This window comes from Pogona vitticeps, chromosome 1 (genome assembly GCF_051106095.1).
Source record: "Pogona vitticeps strain Pit_001003342236 chromosome 1, PviZW2.1, whole genome shotgun sequence".
Taxonomy (NCBI): domain Eukaryota; kingdom Metazoa; phylum Chordata; class Lepidosauria; order Squamata; family Agamidae; genus Pogona; species Pogona vitticeps.
The window spans coordinates 71,610,057-71,636,434 of record NC_135783.1 but is presented as its reverse complement, the minus strand read 5'-3'; the positions used below and the strand labels follow the sequence as shown (position 1 = coordinate 71,636,434).

General features: G+C 39.2%; 2 protein-coding genes across 3 annotated transcripts in view; both read left to right on the top strand.

Moving 5' to 3' along the window:
- Nucleotides 1–6,419, top strand: part of SCAF8 (SR-related CTD associated factor 8) — a 242,353-nt gene extending 235,934 nt beyond the window's left edge. Inside the window, exons 23-24 of the transcript XR_012085441.2 lie at nt 3,492–3,600; nt 6,090–6,419. The gene's annotated coding sequence lies outside the window, so the exon portion shown is untranslated. The remainder of the gene's footprint in view (nt 1–3,491; nt 3,601–6,089) is intronic.
- The window catches only part of TIAM2 (TIAM Rac1 associated GEF 2), a 106,036-nt gene continuing 85,753 nt past the window's right edge, over nt 6,096–26,378 (top strand). For both annotated transcript variants that reach the window (XM_078383226.1, XM_020801235.3), the window contains exons 1-3: nt 6,096–7,277; nt 14,220–14,655; nt 23,549–23,721. In XM_078383226.1, the coding sequence (XP_078239352.1) occupies nt 6,096–7,277; nt 14,220–14,655; nt 23,549–23,721 (1,791 nt within the window). The remainder of the gene's footprint in view (nt 7,278–14,219; nt 14,656–23,548; nt 23,722–26,378) is intronic.

Below are 26,378 nucleotides of genomic sequence, written 5' to 3'. Positions count from 1 at the left end.
TCTACAACTGTTTCTGCTAATGCAAAAATCCCAATCTTTTGTGCATATGTGTTATTAATCATAAAAGGGCAAAGAGAAAAAGGTTGTTGATTGTAGTTGCCTAATTAAGAAAATAAGGAATTCTATGCTGAAACCTTTATTTTCTCTACCAGAGCAGTGCCATGGCATTAAATTAAGTTATGTGGAGGAATAGCTTAATTTGATAACTTTGGATACCTCCTAATTGTCAATAATTCTGTTGCTTTTATGAAGCCTGAAGTCACATTCTGTTATTCTGTTTGTGTTGTAGTGTAGCTGCCCTCTTCCTTCTTTCTAATCTCTCCTTAATCTGTTTCTTTATTGTTTCCATCTGGATTTTAACATTCTAGGATCTTGGCAAAATTAATTGTTCTTTGAACATTCTAGGATGTGTCTCAAGAATTGGCAACAAATTTCCAGGCTGTTATTATTTTTAAACATGACTCATTTGTGTGATGACTGGAGTTAGTAGACCTTGTATATATTTGATTTAATGAAGTCAAATGATATGATAATTATGAAAAATTTTGGTGGCTAACAGTCTACGAAACTAGCAATTGTTTAGAGAAACTTGGTACAATGAATGGGCATACTACAGGCCACCAAAAGAAAAGGAAAAGAATGGGGAAAAGCAAAACAAATTGGTTTCATTTCAGATTAACTGCAGCTTGATACATTATCTGAAACCAAACTGTTGTTAAACTTAATTGTGATGTCTTGAAATAAGAAAATGTTGAAACATAATATGTAAAATTTGCTTTTTTTAGCAAACAGTGAACCTAACCACAGTTTAGGATTTAGATAACACATGAAACTATGGTTAATTTCAAATAGACCTTAAAAGAGTGTTAATGGAGAACAAGAAAATCAAGAGTTTGTGAGCCTTAGGGCCACAACTCATTGAATGAAGGACACAATTAAGATTATTCACATGAGAATAATCCCAGGTCCAGTTTCTGGCAGGCGGGGAGGGGAAAAGAATCATGTGGGACACTCTGTGTTAGTTTGTGTAGATAATACTAAAGTACTTGGAGTTAGTATAATGTAGCTCCTAATATTCCTATAGACAAGCACCTATGTTCCTTTCTATCTCCAAATGCAAACATAGTATACTTTTGAAGTGAGAAAGGCTTAAAATGAGAGCTAAATCCTGTTGTACTGATTATCAAGAGCAAGCAAGACTGTTTTAACTATTGGTAAGCAATTGCATTTGGTCTCTGCTGCTAGGGAGTTGCTGTATGTGACTCTAAAATCGCTCATAAGAGCACTTTTAATATGCAGAAGTTGTAATGTTAGCTGTTCATTGTCCTGCGTGACAGTTCTTTTTGCATATCTGCATCTGATAGACATATTCATTAATCATTGTATCAGTGCACAATGGAAGTTGTATCAGTGGCTCAGGTCTGAAGAATTGATGCTGTTATACTGAGGTCTATAATAGCAGCTTCCTTGCTATCCACTCTGTTAAAAAGGATTACATACTGAGTGCACAGTCATGGTAGAGACCAGATGGTCTTTGCTGATTCTTTAGACAAATTGGGTTTCATGCCATCTTATGAATAGAAATAAGTTTGTGAAAGTAGCCTTGTGAATGTAGTTAATGCTCCTGTAACATAAGTTCTGAATATAAATGGACTGATTTGTAACTTCCCTAGGCTGCACTGATAATAGATCCCTGGTGATTTACATTTACTCAGTACCAGTGAACTTTATGTGGTATTTTCCATCCTGTTGTCAGCATTGTTTTGTCTACATCTTGTGCCTGTTATCCTAAAATGCGTTTTGTATGTTGGTAACATTTGTATATTGAAGCAATTTGTACTTAAAATGAATGAAAATCATTAAAATGTACACAGTTCTTCTTAAAAAGCAAGAAAGTTGACCACAATCAGACTGAGCTGCAGCATTGTTTCAAAACTGTAAAACAAAATGTGTAAATGAACATTATTATGAATTTGTATGCCTAGGAACCACATGAAATAATCCAGAAAATAACTGTTACTTGTTTGTGGACAAGCAATGATGACTTTCCTTCCATTACTGATATATCAGGACAGGATTGTTGTGATCTTCAACATCATTTGTCTGTAGTAAACAATCTAATTGAAGAATGGGTTTGTTAAATAATGAGTTAGACTTTTTATAATGTTAAACAATAACTGTAAAAGTGTACTTGTTTCATTTCAGTCCAGATGATGTACTTTTAATTCACTTATTGAATACAGATTGTGTAATGGGCACTTCGTAGTACCTTGGGTTCTAAAGATGTACACTAGAGATGGAGGTATTTATATATGAATATCCCCCCCACAGGTGCAGATAACTCAGTTGCTCATGATAGATTAGCCAGTCCTGGCAGAAGGCGGGATGATGAGCCTCTCTGCCAGGTTTCAGAGTGGCTAATCCATCACGAGCAACAGAAAGATAGGAAGCATCCACGGAGCCGGCGGCAACGGCAGAATTGTGAGTGGTCAATCTGGCCCGAGGGGGGCGGACCCTCGTTATCTGCACCTGTGGGGGGATATTCATCTTCGTATACAAATATCCCCATCTCTAATGTACACTCAACATATGTCTTTGATAATTCCAAGTTCCAGTAAGAAATTCTCCTACATGTATTTAGAATACAAACCTGCTGTACCTTTTTTAAAAGGATAACCTTTTTATATGTTGGGTGGATTTGTATATGGATTCTCAGTAGCTGCTTTTTTTCCTCTTGGTCTGTGCAAAGCCCAGTGCTGTCCTTCTTGTTGCTTTGCCACCAGATCAACTTAAAAATAAAAATAGAACGGTTGTCAGCTGGTTGGATCAGTAAATTATCCCAGTGGTCTTTCACCTCTGAGACATGGCTGAAATTCGGAGTGGATTGTGAATCAACAACACCAAAAAAGACCCACAGAAACAAACCAAACAGAACTGAATACCAAGCAGAGGTCATACATTATGGCATGTGTGAAGTGCAAGCAGATGCCACTGACTCTTGGAACACGGCATGAACATTTACGTTAATCTCTGTTTTCCACCTCCTATGTCTGAAGAAATTTGATGAGAAGGTCCTCTAAAGCTTCCATTAAAATATAATGCTTAATCTTTAAGGTGCCACAGTGCTTTTGTCTCTCTCTCTTTCTCTCGCCCCCCCCTTTTGCTTTTGCGTGTAATAACAGAGTTAGCTATATATAAGTAAAAACAAAATTAAAATAAATAAATATAAAATAAAATAACAAATAAAAAAATAAAAATATGGTAGCACCTTAAAAACTAACCTATTTTTTAAAAGTCATGTTAAAATATAAAACTGGAAGAATGTTGAATTGTGCCTATTTACCCTTTAAAAATAGAATATTTGGGGCTGCTTGTGATGTAGTGCCAGATACTACAGGAATATGACCAAGTAAACGCTGGCTTGAAGGCAACAACATGGACATTCTGAGAGTCATCTTACTACATTTATTTATTTGTTTGTTTATTTACAGGATATCTTAGGAAATTCCATTTGATTACTGGAAAATTTGATTGCCTAGCTGGGCGATAATGCTGAGGACACAGATTGCTGTTTCTATTCCTGTTTGATTGATTCTTCAGGTATGCATAACACAGATATTTTTATTTTGAAACTATTTTGAAACTATTAACTGTACGTTATGAAAATTAGATATGATAGTATTAGAGTTGATTTACACATTTACACATAAATTAAAATGTTTAAATTCAGTAGCTGAACGTGGGCAGTGGTTGGACAGTTCAGAAAGCTACAGTGAACCCTTGCTTATTTCAGCTGTCTGAAAGACTGTGATGAGGAAACAGAAGTCAATATACGAGATATTTCCTGAGCTGGAATAGTATGCAGGTTTCCAGAGCTAATTTTATGACTGAGAACATCCAAAAAGCCAAGAGAACATCAACAAAGCATTGGGCAGGTTTCTGAATTGTTTCCAGAAGATGAGGAATAAGCTTAGTCATATAGTTCCACCACCATCCCTAATTTTAATGGACATGTACCTTTCCCAATGCCACAAAATTACTGCCAATTTATTGTGCTATTTGCTTGCCTTTTCAAGCAAATATAATTTTGTGACATTATTATATCCAGGCATTCGACTAATAATCATATTTAGTGAGAGCCAGTGTGATGTAGTGGATAGAACATCTAGGACGTAAAAGACCTGAGTACAAATTCCCACTTGGTTGTGGAAACTCACTGGGGCTTACAGTGGTAACTCACTCCTTGGACATCTCGCATACCTTGAAAACTCTTTTAGCATGACTTGATGGCAGATGACAATAAAGGCAGAACAAGGATTTGAACAGGTATTATGACAGAACTTGTACTACCTTACAAACCATGTTTTGCAAAGGATACCAGAGTTAGATATCAAGCTGTAGTCTGAAAAATGGTTTGCAAGGTACACATCATGGGAACAGCTATTATGTCCATATTCACAAGCCATTTGCAATCCATGGTCATTGCTGCTGCGATATGGAATAACACACATACAGTGGTGCCCCGCATAGCGACGTTAATCCATTCCGGATTAATCGTCGCTATGCAAAAACATCACTAAACAGAACGTAAAAAGCCATAGGAACGCATTAAACTTCGTTTAATGCGTTCCTATGGCTCCAAAACTCACTGTTCGGCGATGTTCCTCCATAGCGCCGCCATTTTCGCGCCCTCGGTAAACGAGGGCAGGGCGCGAAAACACGTGTGGTGGCCATTTTGGGCACCCGGCGGCCATTTTGGAACCGCCGATCAGCTGTTTAAAAAAACATCGCAATGCGAAGATTGGTAAGCGAAATGCTTAACGATCATCGCAATGCAATGTTTTGCCGATACAGAACATCGCAATGCGATCGCATTAGCGATCTAAAAATTAGGTCGCTATGCGAATTTGTCGTTAAACGGTGCGCTCATTATGCGAGGCACCACTGTATTCAGTTAATTAGTTAAAAATTCCTAACTTGCAACTTTCTTCTCTCGGGACATATGCAGTCTATAATAAAACCACTCCTTAAATGCCTCATTTACCTTGAAAATCCCACTGCGGCCATTAAAACTCTGTTCTGACTTGACAACACAAAACAACAACAAACCTTTTACTCCTTACACTAATGTGAATCAGTGTTGTGTAGATACTAGATGTGAATTTCAGACTTCTGAAATGAAGTTCATTACAACTGAACGTGCCAAAAGAGTGAGGAGGATGCCACTGTAGCAACCGAAGCAGTCTTGATCTCTTCTGAAGGCAGAAGCTCAGCTAGTACATGAATGAGAGATCATCAGATAAACATCTTAGAGCAGTAGTTCTCAACCTTGGGTAACCCAGGTGTTCTTGGACTGCAATTCCCAGAAGCCCCGGCCAGCACAGCTGGTGGTGAAAGCTTCTTGGAATTGCGATCCCTGGGTTACCCAAGACTGGGAACTTCTGTCTTAGAGTTTAATGTATGGCAGAGGAAAAAAAATCTTGTGTTGAAGCCTTGAAGACCTGCTGCCTGTCAGAACTGCCTTGCTTGCTAGACCAAAGAACTGACTCAGGGAGCTTGCTGTGTTCCTTGAGACTTTTTTTTTTAAAAAAAAGTCATTATTTACACATTAAATACAAAGATGAGAAAATCTGAAAAGGAAGCTTGATTGCAAACTCAGCATTAGTTTATTCTCAAGACTAGAATAGTCTTTTAACCTGCAAGCTGCCTCTTAGTTCCTTCTTCCTAGCATCTTTGATTTCAGCAGCCCGATTTTGGAGTTGTGGGAGAGGTGTGGATCCTTCTTCATCTGTCCCTTTTGAGAATTAAGACAACCTTCTCAATCTATTGTGACTCATAGATATCTACTAGTAGATACTAGTTTACTTTATATCTGCCCTCCCCCCACCAAACACACACAAAGAGTAAGGGGTCACTTCCAGAATATTCTATATGCACACGATCCCTGGTAAATCTGCCAATAGAAGAATACTCCACATATTTAGTTTTCTTTTCAGCAAACATTTTAAAGACGTTTCACATGTAGTTCTAAAATTGGTCTTTGTGAGGATGCCTTCAGTAATGCAGCTATTTGTGCTCTCTTAATTTAGTGAAAAATGGGGAACTCAGAAAGCCAGTACAGTCCTCAGGGATCAAAAGGTCATACGAATTCTACGTCTGGTGCCAAGCAGAAACCTTGCTCTCTCAAGATTTGTGGTACCCATAATAAAGATGAGAAGTCCTTACAAGGATGGAGTAACAGCATCAGTGGCACAAACTACAAATCCCGATCTTTAGCCAGAAGCTGCCTTTCTCACTTCAAGAGCACTCAGCCTTATTCTTCAAGACTCGGTGACCCAGTGGTGAAGATTTCTAGGAGCAGTTGCCATGCCAAACATCGAACGCACTCATCAGGGAACTATAGCCATGGGAGTAGTAATATATTTTTGCCTGATAATGGTTTTCAGTACATTGACTTTGAGGCTACAAACAACCATGTTGCATCCAGGGAATGTAATGGACACTTTTTAAATTGCTATGGAAAGAAAGAGAGCCCCCCATCAGATGACAGAATGAGCCCCAAAGTTCTCATTAAGACACTGGGAAAGCTGGACGGATGTTTGAGGGTTGAATTTCACAACAGCAGCAGCAACAGCACAGTCTCCAGGGAAGAGTCTAGTGGACCAGTTCAACTCCTACGGTACTCGCCTACTTCTGAGACTGAAAAGACTAATGTGCTTGAAGGGAAGGAAACTTCTAGTACAGGCTACGCTAGCAGCCATCGCCTGTCAGCCACTGACTCAAAACTTAGATCCAGTAAAGGGAGCTCCATAAGTTCAGAGTCTTCATGGTATGATGCCCCATGGGGCAATAATGGAGATATGAATGAACTAGATGGATCGTACTTGCCCAGAAGCACCATGGATCCAAGTGTCCAGGTCACCTTTCCTCAGGAGGACTGCAAGAAACTGTTAAACCAAAGCTCATCTCTCTCCTCACTTCGTGATTTATGTAGGGATTCAAATTTAAGAAGCTGCCAAGCCTCTGATATTGGACTTTCTGCAGATTTCATCAATACTCATGCCAGTTTAAGCAACCGTGTTTCATTCGCCTCCACCATAGATGTTCCCTCAAAGGTGGATCACAGAGAGCTTCCACAGTACTCTTCCTACACTCTCCCCTGCAGGAAATCTATGGCCCTTAATAAGGATACAACAAAGAAGGAAACACTGAAAAGTCGAATGCGCCGGATCAGTGATTGGACTGGAAGCCTTTCAAGAAAGAAGAGAAAGCTACAGGTATGTGGGGTTTCCATGTGAAGGTCACATCTGAAGTATGTGACTGGGATCCATCCCATTGCTATATATATATACTCGGTTTGGTGTGTTGCCATGTAAACATTTTTTTAATGATACATAACTGAAACCTATAAGTTTCCACTTTAGACAGCATGTTAAAACAAAAAGTAAAGTGTGCTGCTTTTGTACAGCCCCAGAGCACTTAAAGCACTCTCTGGGCAGTTTACAATTTAATTAGGAAGGCTACACATTGCTCCACCTCCCAGCGAGCTAGGTACTCAATTTATTGACCTCAGAAGGATGGAAGACTGAGTGAACCTGGAGCTGACTATGTAAGATTGAATCCAGGTTTTGAACAGAGTTTTGGCTGCAGTACTGCAGTTTAACCACTGTGCCATGAAGCTATTATGAATAAGAATTAAGTAGTGGAGATATCATGTTACTCGTGGGTTTCCACTGGCTTTAGATATTAAACTAACTCTTGAGCAGTTTGTGCAGTATGTAAACTAACATTCTGTCTGGAATCCTATTGTTCTTTTATGTGTGCATATATAGTTGCTGAAATATGTCAGTTGTGCAAAGAGGTATGCATTAACCGTTTGCACAGATGTAAGCCCCACTGTTTACAACAGGATAATCCTTGGCTTATGTAGCTGTGAGCCAGATATTGTTTGAGAATGACAGAACACTCCAGCCATGCAACAGTAATGCTTTCCCATCATGAATAGGATTCTGGCCCTTCATTTCAGCTGTGTTACAGGGGAGAAGGCACTGGATATATATCTCCAGAGTTTTGTTGATCTAAAGTTCTCTGTAGCATCTTTCCCCATCCATGTGCCCTCCAAATAATGTTGGACTGTGGCTTCCAGAAATCCTATACTCCACTACATATCTATTGGGGAAGAGTGTTTTTCCTATGTACTGTACGTGCAAAGTATTTGCTTAGGATTTATGCTTATCCATATAAGGCAACAGCCAATCCCAAGTGACCTAAATGATTTGAGGCCCATGGTACTCAAAGAATAGCTTCAGCTTTCATAGTCTTCAGGTTTTTTTTTAATTTTGAGGCTGCTTCATATGATATATCCATGGTAATGTTTATTATATCTGAGTAGAAAAACTGACATTATCAAATCAGATACGAAGGGTGCATGCAAGTATAAACAAGTACATGAGATTGGGGAAGGATTGGTGTTCCACGTGCATATGTTAAGAAAAGAACTGTGGTAATTTATCTCCATGTGACAATTTCCTGTCCCATCAGTTGCACATCTTCATTGTGTGTGACACAGAAAGTCATTTTTTATTACTGTTGAATTTAACAAATTAAAAGGTAAGGTTGATGACAAGTTATGTTGAAGAGGTGTGGCTGGGAGCAAATTTTTGCCCAACCTCAATTATATTACCAAGAACACCATGTATTCTTGCTTTCCACACCATCAACATAAGCCACTGTTCCCTTTTTATTTCCTGTGTGTTACTATCTTTTGTTATCCTACTCAAAATGTATCACACACTTAGTTTACTCCATGTGCCTAGCTTGATGCTGGTTACCATCTCAGAGGCAAGAATCTGTTTCTCCCAAATGATAGGGAAGAGATTTTATTAATAAGATCTTTTGATTGGGTAATCTCCCTGATAGACAGAGGGAATGCTATAGATGTAGTATACCTCAACTTCAGCAAAGCTTTTGACAAAGTGCCCTTTGATATTCTGATTGGCACACTAATTAGGTGTGGGCTGAATAGGACAACTGTCAGGTGGATACACAGTTGATAACAGAATTGTAGTCAGTGGGTGATGATTAATGGCTCCTTCTCAAACTAGGAGGAGGTAACAAGGAGGAGGTACCACATTTATTATATCCAAGTAGAAAACAGACATCATCAAATGAGATATGAAGGGTGCATTCAAGTATAAATAAGCACATGATATTGGGAAAGGGTTGGGGACCCTGTGCTCTTCATTGTTTTTATTAATGACCTGAATCAGGGGATACAGAGAATGCTAATCAAATTGCAGATACACAAAATGGAGTGAATAGCTAATACTGTACTGTACCTGGGAAGACAGAAACAAAATTCAAAATGATCTAGATAGGCTTGAGCACTGAGCTGAAAACAACAGAATGAAATTCAACAGGGATAAATGCAAAGTACTGCACCCAGGGAAAAGAAAACAAACACACAGTGACAAGAAGGAGGATACCTGGCTCAGCAATGCTATGATTGAGAAGGATCTTGAAATTGTCATACATCACAAGCTGAATATGAGGCAACAGTGTGAGGAATCGTAGCTACATAAAAAGCAAATATTTATTTATTAATTTAAAATAGTTTTACCCTGCCTTTCTCCTTGAAAAGAACCCAAGGCGGCTTACAACAATGAAAGACAATATTTAAAGTTGAAAACAATGAGTACATAATGGTGGTTAACATCATGAAAAAGCAACATTTAAAAATTATGAACCATGAATAATGAGGCAGCTTACATCTATTAGCAGGTGATATTAAGGCAAAAATCAATTAAGTATAATTTTTTAAAAAGTCACTTTGAGAGGAAAACAAGTAGAACTAACAATCCATTCAGAGCAGTAATGCATAACACAAAATTGCATATAAGTAGCTGGTTATTGAGGGAAGGCCCGGCTGCATTAGTAGAAGTATAGTCTCCAAATCCGGAGAAATAGTCATTCCCCTCAATTTGGCACTGGTTAGGCCTCATCTAATGTACTGTGTGCAGTTGTGGACACCACACTTCAAGAAGGATGCTGACACATTGGAACAAGTTCAGAAGAAGGCAACAAGGATGATCAGGAGGCTGGAAACCAAGCCCTATGAGGAAAGGCTGAAAGAATTGGGCATGTTTAGCCTTAAGAAACGAAGACTGAGGGGAAATATGATAGCACTTTTCAAATACTTGAAAGGCTGTCATACAGAGGAGAGGCAGGATGTATTCTCAATCATCCCAGAGGGCAGGATACGCAACAATGGACTCAAGTTAATAGAAGCCAAAATGTAGTTGAATATCAGGAAAAACTTCCTAACTGTTAGAGCAGGACATCAATGGAACCAATTACATTAAGAGGTGGTGAGTGTTCCAAAATTGGAGGCATTCAAGAGAAATTTAGACAACCCCTATCAGATATCCTTTGATTTGTATTCCTGCATCAAACAGGGGGCTGGACTGAATGGTCTTATAGGCCGCTTCTAACTTCATGAATCTATGATTCAAAAAAGTATTGTATATTTGCTACACTTCATTAGAGCATTTAATTTCTGACTGGTACTTGAAGTGAGACTGCCAGGAAAACCCAGAGATCTCCAAGTAGGTCTAGGAAAGACTCCAATCTGCAACTCTAGATCAGCTGATGACAATCAGCGTTGACAATACTAAGCAAAGAGGGACTGGCATCCTTGCTTAGTTTAAGGCAGTTTCCTATTTCTAAGCAAACGTGCCAGTCATTTGTCTTTGGCTGCTGCTAGGGAAGCATGCACTAAAATGTCTTGGCTAAACAAGCAGATTTTTCCCCAATTGAATCATTATATTACGATTTCACTATTAACATATTACAATGACTACATACCATATTTTTCCATGTATAAGACACCCCCATGTGTAAGACGCCCCCCCCACTTTTCTAATCCAAAATTAAGAAAAATAAGTGGGGCTTAGCAAGTGTAGGGGGAAAGGGATCAAAGTGCGGCAAGATTGCTTTGATCCCTGCTTTCCCCTCCACTTGTTTTTGTTCTCTCCTCAGCTTACTTCCATTTTTAAAGACAACCCTCAATTTTAGTCTAAAGATTTTAGACAAAAGTATAAAAGTATAGTCTTATACAGGGACGTGGTGGCGCTGTGGGCTAAACCGCAGAAGCCTGTGCTGCAGGGTCAGAAGACCAAGCAGTCGTAAGATCGAATCCACGCGACGGAGTGAGCACCCGTCGCTTGTCCCAGCTCCCGCCAACCTAGCGGTTCGAAAGCATGCAAGTGCAAGTAGATAAATAGGGACCACCTTGGTGGGAAGATAACAGCATTCCGTGTCTAAGTCGCACTGGCCATGTGACCACGGAAGATTGTCTTCGGACAAACGCTGGCTCTATGGCTTGGAAATGGGGATGAGCACCGCCCCCTAGAGTCGAACACGACTGGACAAAAATTGTCAAGGGGAATCTTTACCTTTATAGTCTTATACACATATAGCATCTTTTGTTCGGCTAAATTGACTTGGGAAGAATAAGAGAAAACTAGAAAAACTATATGTCTCTGTGTATTTGTTCTTCTTCTAATAGTGAATAAATATATGTTAGTAGTGGCTTTTTCATGGGAATAGCCTTCTCTGCTGATAAGAAAAGGCTCTCACTTTACAGAGAGCTGACTGCTGCTTTGGCCACATGTTGAATGGAGGTAGTTCTGCTGAAAACACAATTTAGCTCTCTGATGAGCATCATTTGAAGAAACTGGCATCCAGTGCTTCTACAAGGAAGACCAGCAGCATGCAATTGAAGCTGGTTCTTGTCCAGAGCATTTTTTAAGAAGTCTGCAAAGTAAAACTTTTATTTAACACTTTATGAACATTTGTGTAGGAAACAAAAAATCTTGTTCTGAGCATCTTCTGATGGAGATGTGAACAACTGTCTCATATATTTCTGTCAGTACTTAATGCCATTAGCTAATTCTTCATTTGTTATTTACTCCACCCATGTATGTATGCTAATTTAGTCATGTTAGTAGTAATCTCATGCAGGGATACTTGTCCCAGCTCCATTTCAGCTCTGCTGAAATTTTGTCCAAAGATCTCTGGAATGAGTCTTGAATTCGGAGTTGAAAGTAATTATTATATTTTGCCATCAAGCAGAAATTTCAGTCGTAGAGTAAGCTCTGGATAAACCGAAGTATGTGCAGAAGGTCTAGGCAATGAGGGCTGCCAGATTTAAAATTAAAATCATATGTAAAGCATTCAGCTCTGAATAGTTTAGTTCCCTGCCCTTCTTATAAAAATTCCTTTATGTAATCACAGCTAGTGAAAATGAGTAACATAACTTTGTACTAACGGATAGTGAGACTTCCTGAAGCAGCAAACAATGTTTTGAAAATATGAATTAGAGAAGCACCTGAAAATTCAAAAAGAAAATGCTTGTATACAGCTGATGATACATGCTAATCTTGGTTGTTGTGACATGGTTAACATAGAATCATTAAAGTGTAGAGGCAGAAGGAATCACAAGTCATTTAACATACGTGTATCAATGCAGGAAATCTATAGGTGGAATATCCCTGAGATGTGGGCATCCAACTTCTCTTTAAAAGCCTCCCAAAAAAGAGAGGCCACTGACTTCTAAGGCAGTCCATTCAACTCTCAAAAGCTCTTATGTCAAGACGTTCTTCATAATATTTAGTCAAAATTCCTAATTATGCTTGTTTCCAAGCAGGAGACTTGCAATGTGGTCGCTGCAGTTGTCATTATGATGATTAGATTAAATCTGGCCATCAAAACGAAGGTATAATCTCCAGCAAAAAAAAGTGTTGGCATCTTGCGCATAACTAATACACACAGCCAATCCCTTTTGCAGAGCAGGAAAATTAATTTAACCAGTCTTTGCTAGACAGTTGGGATTTTGGATGGGCTCTTCTTTCCTTTCTTTGTCATTTTAATCTTGTTCACTGTGTGCTTTTGTTTATGTCTTTTGTAGCCACCAAGAGTAGTGGATCATCACTAGATGGCCATGGTATAAGTTAGATCAGGGGTGGGGAATTAATTTCTATAGGGGGGCCACATAAAAAATCTGAACTGTGTTCGGGGGCTGAACCAACTTTACTTAAAAATAAAATAAAACAGTGATGTTATGATTGTTTTTATTTTAAACTTGTTAATCTTCACAAATACTAAAGAGGTTTTTTGCAGTATGTTAAAGATAAACAACTGATCAACTTTAGACAAAAAGCTATAAATGGTTTTGATGTTCAACGACAGGAGCAGCTTACCGGCCGTATGTGCCCCTTGGGCCGAACTTTGGCCAGGTCTGAGTTAGATAAATAAACAAATGCTCCGCTGGACCAGCCTCTGTTCTTGTCCTGATATTTCCAGCCCTGCCCAGAGTTTAGACAAGTTTTCTTTTTTAGTCTAATGTTCCAGAATCCCTTAATCCACATGGATATACAGTCATGCTGGTTGAGGGGCTCCGGGTGTTGCAATGTAAAAAAAGTAACTTTTAAAAGCTTGAATTGCTCACCTATTTGATCACTGTTGGACTGGGGAAAGGGGATTGCAATTCTACTCTCCACTAAACCATGAACCTCACTGAGTGACCATAGGCCAGTCACTCCATGCACTGTTCACAGGGCATTATGACGATAGAGCGTGGGAGAAAGGCAGCTGTATTTGATGCATTGAGCTCATTAGACAAAAAGCAGGAGGTACAGCCAACCCTCAACTTACAAACTTAATCCATTCTGGAAGGCCATTCGTAAGTAAAAAAATTTGTAAGTCGAATCAACATTTCCTACGGGAATGCATTGAAAACCAATTGATCCATTCCGGCTGCTTTTGGTTCTTAGGTTCAGGGGCAGTTTGTAAGTCGAAGCATCAGTTCCCATAGGAACTAATGCAAAGCCGGTTAATCCGTTCCTACCACTAGGGGCAGATTTTTTCTTTTTTTTCCTTTTAACCTAAGATGACATAACACCTTTGAAAGCACCTTCTCAGCCAAGACAAGCCAAGGCAAGCACCTGAAAGTTCAAATTCCGCACTTTCCCCACCTCCCGTGTGTTTTTCCGTTCATAACTTGAATCAAAGTTCGCAAGTCGGGGCAATATTTTCCTATCAGAGCAGTTCGTAACTCAAAATGTTTGTAACTAGGGCCATTTGTAAGTTGAGGGTTGACTATAAATGTTACAAGTAAAACTCCGTTGATTGTGTGTGTTTTTTCCCCTGGCTATTCACAGGAACCAAAATGTACGGATTCAAATGAATACTTCGACACTGGAATTGAATGTTTTTCTCCAGATCCTCTTGGTTCTTTACATCTCTCTGGTTCTCTGTGGTCACCCAGCTCTGGTCACCTCTTTCCCCAGAGGAGTGAATCTGCCGGTGCAATCAGCAGCGATGTCCTCAGACAGAACATTTATGAGAATTTTATGCGGGAGCTGGATTTGAGCAGGCCCAACCTTGAGAACACAGATGTTTCCACTGAAACTGAGGACTCAAGTAGTGAGTCACTTAGCTCTTTAGAACAATTAGATCTGCTATATGAGAAAGAGCAAGGAGTTGTTCGCAAAGCTGGGTGGCTCTTCTTCAAACCTCTTGTGACCATGCAGAAAGAAAAGAAGCTCGAGCTAGTTACACGGAGAAAATGGAAACAATACTGGGTGACGTTGAAAGGTAAGTCATGGCTTATGGTTGTGACTTTGGAGCTTCAGCGCTTCTGAATCTGTTACTACATATGTTCAAAAATATTTTGTGTGCTGAAATGAAAGTTTTCAAAATATTGCCTCTTTAGTGTTTTATAATTCCTCCTGCATCCCCATTTCAAGTACAGTGGTGCCTCACTTGATGAGGATAATTTGTTCTGTTCAAATAGCTGTTAAGCGAAATCCTCATCAAGCGAAATGAAAAAGCCCATTGAAATGCATTGAAAACCGGTTCAATGCGTTCCAATGGGCGAAATACCTCAGCGTCCAGCGAAGATCCTCCATAGGGTGGCCATTTTCATTGCCTGTAAAGCGAGGAATCCATCCTAAAACACAGTGGGGAGCCATTTTAAACAGCAGGCGGCCATTTTGAAGACCCAATGATCAGCTGTAAAGATCGTTGTTAAGTGAAAAATCGGTTCCTGAAGCAGGGAGCCGATCGTCGTTAAGCAATTTTTGCCTATTAAAATATCATTTTGCGATTGCAAAAGCAATTGCAAAAACTTCATCATCAAGCAATTTCCTCATCTAACGAAGTAATTGTCAAGTGAGGCACCACTGTACCTTTATCCCATGCACACGTATGCATGATTCAGATCCTTGTAACGAACACATTATATTCCATTTGTCTTTGGTGTATATGCTAATAACTCTTGTTAATTATTTACACTATCTTTGTACTCTAGGTGCTTGTTCTATTAGGGGGAAATGAAATGGGTTTCCTTCTCAACAGTATACTCTCTGGAGATGTGAAAACCATGCACACATTTCCCTCTTTTCTTTGACCTAAGCAAAATATGATTGTAATATGCATCCTGGAAAATACAGCAACTTATGAAACTTGACAGCTGATAAACTCCTGGAAGACTGATATCCTCCACAGATTTTGATTAACAAAATTCATGAAGCTTAAGGAGAGTTAGCTATGGATTTCCTGTGTTGGTGGGTGGTTGAACTAGATGGCCCTTGGTGTATCTTCCAACTCCGTAGTTCTGTGGTTCTCTAGTAACTCCCGTCATGTATGAAAGAAGATGTAACATTATTGGGGGAAAGCACCATGCTACTGCAGGATCTGTGCCCAGTGTTGGTCATATGATCAACCAAATTTCCTGACTTCCATGTGAATGTGTGCTTGGAAGAACAGGGATACAATTTTTGCAAATAAGAACCATTTTTGGAAGTTTTTATTCCAATGGATGGAATTGAGTGCATTCAGGATTTATTTTGGGAAAAAAAACCCTCACAATTTAAAAAACTGTTTAATTTTTTTTATTTTGCACAAACACCTTATATCTTGCCCAAAAATGACCATTAGATACTCTCTGGTTCCGGGGGGGGGGGGATTGCTAGTGATTATGATTAAAAAAGACTTGGTCTTTTTTTGCTCCCATGTGTCAGTGATAAATCTTTCAGTAGTTGGTGTTTTTTTAACACAGTGTCTCAGTGTGTCAAGATCTCCCTTTTCATGGAGGGCAAAGATATTTGTTAGCATTCATTATATTTGTAGTGAAGGAGACTACCTATCATCAGTGGCTTGCAGATTTTGCCATTGGTGCTTCCTTGAAATTCATATCTGCCTGAAAGCCATTTTTCATGGAAGCCAGGTTTCTTAAACAAGGGAGCTGGCAATGGTTAGTGAGCAGCTTTAAGAGTGGGCTGAAAGTTGGATAGTAATGAGTTCCTATCTCGTTCAACTGAGAAGTGTTCCGTGTATTGCATAGAACAGACTCCTTATGCATATTTTCTTGTTGCCCATTGTTGTAACAATTTGTCAGCTACTGTGTATTTGGTTGATATGTGTAATAGAGTCACAACTTAGAATAAAATTTTAAGCAGAGCTTGTGTTCAGACTATTACTGCACCTATTTTGGAGTGCACCCAGCTAGGAAATCCTGTTATATGGCAGAAACATCAGTAATTAAATTAATTGCTGGATACATTGTAAATGGGTTTCAAAGCCATCTAAGATGTTGATATGCTGAACAAGGTGAGGGATAACTGCATGCATTGAGTAACGTGGATTAAGAATAATTTACTCCAAGAAGAGGTCAACATTAGGGATTGGCTTTTTCATGTTACCACAAAGGCAGGAAAACACAGAAGAGGCACTTTTTTCATGATTTGTAGTTTTCCAGGAAAAAGCCTCTAAAACATGGATCATTCATGTTAATCAAAGAGGGATAAATCAAACTTTTATGTTCTTCTATGTAACCCTCTTCCCTTTAATCTTCCCTTTAGTCCATTGTATGTAAAATCACCCAGGTAAATGTTGTGTTGAATAGCATCACAAGGGTTGCTGTTAGCAGTCAATCAGAATGTTGGGGGTGGGGGTGGGGAAGTGGTTGGCACTCAGGATACAGTCACAAAAGTCAAATGTTGCCTTCCTGTCCCCCACTGAATTCATATCGTAAATTTGAGGTTATATGATGCACGGCAATGCAAATCATTCACCCAGCAAACATGCTAACTGCATTTCTCACTCAGCCAGAGTCTTCTACTTTTTTTGTTGTGGTTTTTTTTTAAAAGGTTGCATTTCTGAGTGTGTGAACGGTCTTATTGCAACCTTTTTGAATTACTGTCAGCCTGCATGTCCTTTTAAACTATTTTCATTTTTAAAAAATTGCAGTGCTTGTCAATGTGTCAGTTAACTTCTGTCAAATACAGTAGTTTCAATAAGAAGGTATAGGGTGTTTATTGAATTGAAAGGAAACGACTCAGTAGTAGAGATGAGGGTATTAGTATATGAATACGAATATTGTGGTTGTTCTGGGTTTTTCGGGCTCTTTGGCCGTGTTCTGAAGGTTGTTTTTCCTAACGTTTCACCAGTCTCTGTGGCCGGCATCTTCAGAGGACAGCACTTGTCCTCCCTCCCCCCGCCTGGAGTGGTCAGGCGAGCAAGAAGAGAGCAGAGCCCCGGGGGCAATTGGAAGGATGAGCGAGGCTGCCGCCGCTGGATGGACCAGCTGCAGGACCCAGCCCTTCATTAAATCTAGCTGCACTGGGATATTTGTATTCGTATCCAAATACACCTATTTACTCAGTACAGTGGGGTCTCTACTTAAGAACATCCCTACTTAAGAACAATCCAACTTAAGAACAGCTCCATTTGCTAAATTTTGCTTCTACTTGAGAACAGAAATCCAAGATAAGAACAGGAAAAAAAACTTTCCTGCTCTTTTTTTAACCTTAGGTCATCGTAGGTTAAAAAAAAATTCTCCCCCTAGTGGTAGAGTACGTATTAACCAGCTTTGCATTAGTTCCTATGGGAACTAATGCTTCAATGTACGAACGCACCTCTACATAACAAAAAAACAGCCAGAACGGATTAATTGGTTTTCAGTCCATTCCTATGGGAAATTTTGCTTCAACTTAAGAACGTTTCAACTTAAGAACACCATTCCAAAACGGATTAAGTTCTGAAGTAGAGGTTCCACTGTAGTTTCTATGGACGGAAAAGAGCAGATACGGATTAAATGGTTTTCAATGCATTCCTATGGGAAATGCAGATTCAACATAAGAACTTTTCAACTTGAGAACCACCTTCCAATACGGATTAAGTTCTTAAGTAGAGACCCCACTGTAGTCCAAAACCACATTGGGACGCACATGGAATAAATACAACATGACTGCAAAACACAGCAGGAACACGATTAAAAGTCATGTAGCCACAGAGATACATTTGATTGGTATGACCGTGTCCTCAGTGGAAAGGAGTGCTGTTTTCCTTCAGCCATTCTTGGGAGCCTGTGCAATTCCTAATGTCTCTGTATCTACTGCTGCTAACTGCATACCAGCAGGAAGTGGGCATCCTTGGTAGGGCCAATATGAGTGGTGTGGGTTGGGTTGCCTTCCTCATTACCTCTGTTGTCACTGCTGCCAGATAAAACAAATGTGAAAAGGAGGATCAGAAGGAAAAAGAGGAGGTAGTGAGAGATGGGGGTGGGGTGGGGGAATCAGTTCATCCATTTAGCTCACAGCAGGAATCATAGAGTCGGGAAGGTAGTGCAGAAACATCATGCGATTATAGAACAGAAGGGGAGGGAACCTGCACAGATCAGAGTTCCCTTCTCTTCTCCTTCCCACTCCCCTACCCTGGGCAAATATAGAGAGTGAGGGTGATGGGCATCAGCCTGATGAGAACAGATTTCTGATGAGAGGAAACAGAAGTGGGCAACAAAAGAGGAGGATGAGGACAAGAAATGGCTAAGAATGATAGGATACACACACAAACACACCAGTCACAGACAGTTGTCCATTCATTCCATCTCCACAAGAAGCTACCCTGCTGGTCTGTAAATCTGAGATGCATAGCAATTTTCTTCACTGTGGCACATAATGCCTGGAATGATATGTGAAATCAGCAGGCAACATGTGTCAAAGAGTAAATAATGCATGTTCTATTGTTCTTGTTCTTGGTGATGGCTGTTGTTGTTTTAACAGAAGTATGTATCGAATTTGTTCTCAATAAATTGCACTATGTATCCATTGGCCGTTTTCATTCATTCGTTGGCCATTTTCATTTCATTTTTATTCTTGTTCCTGAGGTTTTTCATAGTGCAGTTGATAGTTTGATGGGTTTCTTGATGAAGCAAACATCTCCAAAATGTTTGTATAGTGGCTTTAATGTTACTGTCTGTTCCTGTTCTGGCTCTGTTATGATTCCTGCCACTAAAATGCCCTAAATGTGGGGGGTTTGTGGTAGAACTCTTCTTGTGCTCAATTTATTTTCAAAAACTCAGTTTGCGAGACATCGGTCAGCTAGTGTGTTCATAGCATGTAAGTGCTTGCAGAGTTTGCACTGATGTTTCCAACATAAAGCTGAACACAATGTGTGGTGTGTTGGTAGTTTTATTTTCTTTTAACTTCCCATGATCTGTGTTTAATTGTTCAATAACAAGAAAGAGTTTACTACCATCTGGTTATCTGCCAAAAGTAGATTGATGGGTGATCTGAGACTTCAATAGTGCTTAAAAGGCCACCAAGACCATTCCTTTAACATTGAATGCTTCCCCCCTTTCTTTCCATCTGTTATGCCTAATTAATTTATCTGGCCAAGGGGTACTCCATTCCAGACACGTTCTGATCATATCATGGATGCTGTAGTCTGTCCCTGGGGAAAAGTCATGAGAAGGCTGCCTTATTCTGTATGAGGATAGAGATTGTGGGCACTGTGTATTTCTTGAGAGAAGTGTCTTCTACGTAGAATTGTAATAGAAAATCACAGTGATGGCTTATTCTTATGTTTCAAAAATATACATTTTCAATAGTTTTAAAACTCATTTAACATTATTGTTAAATGTATATACGTAATTATTAAATATATATAACATTTTATATATATGAAAAAGATGCCATAATTGGTTTTGAATTGGGATTTATGCAGTCTTGCCTGTGCATGAATTTACTGAGAATCTGTTGGACAAAAAGGAAGGAAAGAGGGGGAGAGAGAATTGTTTCCAAAACTCATATTCATTTTGAAAATGCTGCAGGATTTTTCAGTCAAACAATGTTCATGTAGCTTGACCAGCAGAGCATGAGGTTTTGCATTCTAGCCTTTTTTCAAGCAATCAATCAAAGCATGCCCTATCTGTATACTGTATTGGCTGCTGTATGATTGTGCCTCTTCAGGAGCAATTACATGTTGTCCCTTCCACTCATAATAGATTCAGGAAGATAACCTTGCTGCTGTTTGAACCTGACCACGTGTACACTTTGATGTCAAAGAGGGAGAGTGGGCTGGTGCTAAGCAGTTGAAAGTAACTGGGGGAAAGTGTAGACAAAGATTCACAAAATGCGATGTCATCTTTCCCAATCTTAGGCTTGTGGTGTTGCCCACAACGCTCCTATGTAATGGCTTCTAAAGGTTGCCATACAATATCCGTTATACTGATTTAAAAAATAATTTGGTGATGATCTTTGGAGAAAAGTTGTGAGTGGGTAATTACACAGAACCTGAAATCCTGTTGAAGGATAATGTACATTGAAAACTGCAAAAGTGTGCTAGACAGTGAGCATTGATGGCATGATCACTTGCAAAGTTCATGTCATAGTTATGTGATTCATATCATGTTTGTGCAGTTGTTAGTGCAATTTATGATCATGTTTCAATTGTGGGATCAATTATGTGATGCACATCATGACTGTTGTGCAACACACGTGCAGAATTGCTTTATGGATATTCCTTCCACCCCAGTGCAGTTTTTCTGCTGCTTTAGCAGTCATGTTTTACATGCATGTAGTAGCACAACAGGATATCAGCTATTGTGTTTGCAGCAAGGATGGGAGACATGTGAATCTCCAGATGTTTTTGGGCTACATTTGGGGTACACTTACATTTCCTAGGACTGGTGCTAATTGCAATCCAAACACATCTGGAGGACCATGTTTCCTACTTGTGGTGTAAGGAGTGTTCATAGCACTTGAAAACTATATGATAAAGAAATAACAGAGAATGCTAGGCACATTGTTAAATCAACAACATGAATTCATATGTTTTTGGTAGATAAGAGCATAAGAAGCATATCTCTATGTCCCGTTTTTATGATGCTCTGGTATATTTGGATCAAAAAACTAAATGAGTGTGGTTTCTGACATAGTCCTTATCAGGACCTATTTTTTGGAGGGCATTGTATTAGGGCTGAGAATCTGCTATTTGTTAAATACACATGAATTTAAGCATTTCCCAGCCAAACCTGAAAGTAACCATTGACCAGTGGATGGTGATAGACTGTATGATACATTGTCTCCACTGAATTCAAATATCACTGTAGTTACCGGGAAGAAGCTTTAGAGATGCATCTTCTATGCCATTTTTAGTGATGTATTAATTAATAACCAGGAAACAATTTCATCATGCGAACTCACTGTACACATATGTACCCAATTACATGATTGGGTGTGTGTCCTATAATACAAACAACACCTCATTACTGAGTGGCAATTTGCCAGAAAGGCCTCTGCAGTTTCCTTTATGCGAGCATAAATCAACAGTGGGATTCTAACCGCAGAGAGTAAAAGAACGTAAGCAAAAGCTTTGCTTACGATGGAGGAATTATTAAGCACTCTTTGACTGAAATCTAGTAGTAAGTTTCAGCTAGAATAAACCTATTGAATTAGTGGAATTTGCAAAGCAGTTGACTTACCAAATCCTCACTGATTTCATGGGCCTGCTCAAGTTAAGGCTTAGTGCTGGATTTAATTTTTTGTCTAACCGAAAAAAAGATGTACTGCTGTAATGAGTTTCCAGTTGTGCATGCTTTCTAACACCGTATTTCAGGTGCTATGGTGTTTCCCAGGTCTTTATATTGAACAGGTTGCAGGTAGAAAACAGCAGTGACCATTCATGTTAAGCAAATAAAATCAATGTGTTTATTGTGTTATTTCAGATAAAGGTAAATAATAGTGCAGCTAGTCTCTGTATACTGGCTGGAATCCTATTGCACAACTCTGTTGCACAGCTCAGATGATGCCATCTGCTGTGGCAATCAGTTTTTGAGTACCGAAGAGTCTCCCCCTGTTCTGCAGCTCTGAAAGGCTTCCCCTGGAGGATGAAATCCCCCAGGGATTCCTGAAACCTCGCCAGAGGGAATAGGAAACTTTTAATCTTCCCCCAAATTGCTACAGTTAGTGACATCATTCAAGTTGTGTAGACTTGTTGATATAAAATGTATTATGAGATTCTGTTAATTTTATTTGCAAATATTAGTATAGTCCTGGTGTCTCCTGAAAGATTGAACTGCCACAATAAACTTTTTTAAATTGTGGTAATATTTTGAGTGGTTACTAAGAGTACTATTTGAAATTAATGTAGGTTACTGCAGTGTGGTGTTTGTAACTTATATACCACATTCTTATGCACAAACACAACTGGGTTGAGTTCCTTCTCAAATTAATTGCATATGTTTCTGTTGTATAATAGGTTAAGTTGTAAGATTGTGGATCTAGATGTGCACATGAATTTGCGCGCATGCACACACACACACACACATACCATGATCAGTATTCTGACATACCACCCTGACTCTTGAGCACATCTTTTCTGCAGTGATTTATGATTAGATGCAGGCAGCATAACTGTCTGCCTTAGATGAAAACAGTCAGTGACATATGCCTTATTGCTGAATACAGTGTAGAAGAGTAGGTAGACAAAAGCTAGAGGGCATAAGGAGAAACATGCTAGTGAAGTGTAAGGTATCTGAAAGAAAGCTCAACTGATTTCAGTGAAAATCAGACTGAAGTCTGATTATACAGTGATGCAAAAGTCATAACTTTTTGTAGTGAATTGCAGAAAGTTAAGAAAGATTGTGAATCAGCATGCAACAGATAATGCCTGCAAAGAGTTGTGAACTTATGACAATTCAATGCTAAAAGTTATGCCTTTTGTGTAGTTGCACAAAAGCATTGATTGCTTAGGAAGTAATGCTCTTGTTGTACTCATGCTTCCTATATTTGTTTTAGATTTCTGAATGTAATTGTTAATTTTCTTATGGATGTCTGAATGACAGTTTACATAATGTTTACACTTTTAATATGTTGATTTTATATCTTTGCAAATATATTCACCTTGCTAAGGCATAAGGCTAATGCAAATAAAAAACTTATGTTAGATAATTTTTACATCAACTTTTATGTAAGGCACTTTGTGTGTTCCTGACAAAATAAATGGAGTGATGATAATAATAACTTTATTGACATACATCTATAACAATGTGGCCTAGTTCACACTTGATGTCCTGTACGGTTATGATATGGAGAGTTGCTCCCAATTCCAACTGCGCTGTGTATCTTAAGGAGACTGATTGAGAGAGAGTTCAATGAAATAAACCACGGCCTTAAATATATTTTTCTTTTTTCCTTTTGTAAAGGATGTACACTTCTGTTTTACGAAACTTATGGAAAGAATTCCATGGAGCAGAACAGTTCACTCAGATATGCACTGTTTGCAGAAGACTGTATAGTGCAGTCTTGTCCAGAACACCCCAAGAAGGAGAATGTTTTCTGTCTGAGCAACTGTTTTGGAGATGTCTACTTATTCCAGGTATTCCTGTTGTTGTTTTTTTCTCATTGGTAAATGAAAGTTATAAAGTACTTCTAAGTACGAACAAATCAAGTGAAGTATTTACCTCAAGGATGCAAAACTGAGGGATGCAGAAAAAATATGTAAAATATGTATTTACTATCCCAAGCATACCATGCTGTTAGGAAAAGGGTACATTTCTTAAAAATGAACATTGCAAATTTCAGTCTGTGTGCTGTTATTTTGTGTGTTCATAGTTCTGTATTGCCTTGTCTTGCTACTGTTTCTGCACTTTTCAAGAGCAGAGGTTGTTTCGTGGCACTGTTTTAAACTGGATATGGGTGCAAAGCTCCAGTTTGGCAGTTTGCTCCAGTTTGTTTACTGCCACAACAGATGTTTGGCATTCAGCACCTTGCTCCCCCCCTCCCCGGCAAGCGCCCACTCAGAAGCAGTGTCCTGGCTTCCCTGCCCCATGTCCTTGGGGCGCTGCAGGAGGTGGTGGGAATCCAAAACTGTCCAACACATCTTGCGGTGGTAATGAACTAACAGTTTGTACCTATCTCTGTTTGAAACCATAAGACCATTCAGGTTGTCAGTGCTAGGCGACTTGTATTAAGACTGAATTAAATGTTGTGTTATTATTATTATTTTTTCTTATTCTTGACACATTTATCTTTCTCTTCAGATGATTAACATAAAAATATAGAAGAGTGATAGTTTATTTTCTTGCCTTGGAGCAGAATTAGAAAGTTATGGTTTTGTTTGTAAGATGCTTATAAGCTGTTTTTAAATAGAAATCTGAGAACACCTTTTTAGTTAATTTTGGCAATTTAGCTGAATCAGCATTGGCAGTCATTATTGGAATCCTTATCTGAAGTGAAATGGTCTTAGCTGGACTTATCTAGTACTTGCACCTGACCTTTATACATATTTGTTAGTCACATTTATATAAATTGTGTTAACTCAGTGAGTTAGTCCTGTTGGAACTAACAACTGGATTTAGCCTCCTTGGTCCACTCCTCAGAGCTAATACTGCTACCACTCACCTTTCCTTAAATGCTGGATATGCAAGAAACCAGTCTTAAAATATTTATACAGCCAGCAAATGAGTAAAACTGAGTTTCTAGCTCGAGCTACCAATTCAATGCATTTTACATGACTGAACTGACAAAGATTGAGAAAAAAAATTTTCTGAAGTAAAATGAACTATGAAACCATTCGAGTAAATCCTAAAAGTAGTTTTCAGGGGAAGGATATCTCTAGGCCTTTTCTTTTTCTTTCTCTGATGATGCTTTTTGGTTACCAGTGGAAGGTGAAAGACGTTTCTGTAACAGACATTCTCTAGGGCTGAGCAGTTTTGAGGGAGGGAAATTCAAATTCCCTCCCTCAAAACTGCTCAGAGTGCTGCTGTCCTCTGAAGATGCAGGCCACAGAGACCGGCAACACGTTAGGAAGAACAACCTTCAGAACATGGCCAAAGAGCCTGAAAAACCCACAACAACCATGAAATTCAAATTGCTCAATCAATGATGCTGGGTGACACAGTCATGGTGATTTTTGTGATATTGATTCAGCCTTCAGTGGACACAAAAATGGAAACTGGGATCTGTAGCTGCTTGGGCTATGGAGATATATTTACAGAAGGGAAGAGGGGAAAGGTTGGGTTGGTTACAAAAACACTGAGATCAGCTGTACCAGAGATAGTTGTGATGAACTTAAACCCCAATGGTTCCAGTTGGCCTGTTCTTACTGCTTTCAGAAGCTTGTGAACACACATATTTTCAATTTAGCTGTTTAAATTGTTTTCATTATTGTGATTTTAATGCTTTTACTGTTCAAATTGCCTTTAAAGATGTATGTTGCATACCTTGACTGCTATCTTTTAGTGCGAAGATAGGATAATTGTAATTATTTTAACAAATGATAATATAATTGAATCTAAATCCAGCCCCTTACATGGTGGTGTTGTGCCATGGAATATGTGGTCGTACACATTGGAGCAGGGCAGGAAATTTCAACGTGAAATTACCATTTTTGGTGCCATCCCTGAGTCACACATGGCATACAATCAATTACATCTAAGTTATTTCCATACAGAGTCAAGAGCAATGGTTTCCAACCTTGTGTCCTCAGATGTTCTTGGACTACAACTCCCAGAAATGCTGTCAAATGCAGGTAGTGGTGAAGGCTTCTGGGAGTTTTAGTCTAAGAACATTTGGAGACCAAAGATTGGGAGCCACTGTTCTAGAGACTCCCCACGTGCTGTTGTTACATGCCATCAAGTCATTTCAGACCTATGATGAACATATATCAAATTCTACATAAGGTGGGGCAATCACCTTGCCAGTAAAGTCCCAGACTGAGAAAAGGTGAGGCAGGAAGAGCAAGTGCCGCAGAACCCACTGCAGCAAAGCAATCTGAATTTATAGACCAGAAAATACTCTGAAGGGTCAAGCAGGGCCCAAGGACACAAGAACAAAGCAAGAATCTATCAAACAAGTTGCTTCCAATAGCTTGCAGTTCTAGACTGTTTTATAGCCATGTTGCTGGAATCCCAGGCAACAAGAGGAAGAACTGACGACAAGGTTTGGCTCCTGAGCCTCCCTGATAGGAAAGCCCCACTGAAGAGGATCCCACCTACTCACAAGACTGAAGCCTAGCACTCCTCCTAGGGACTT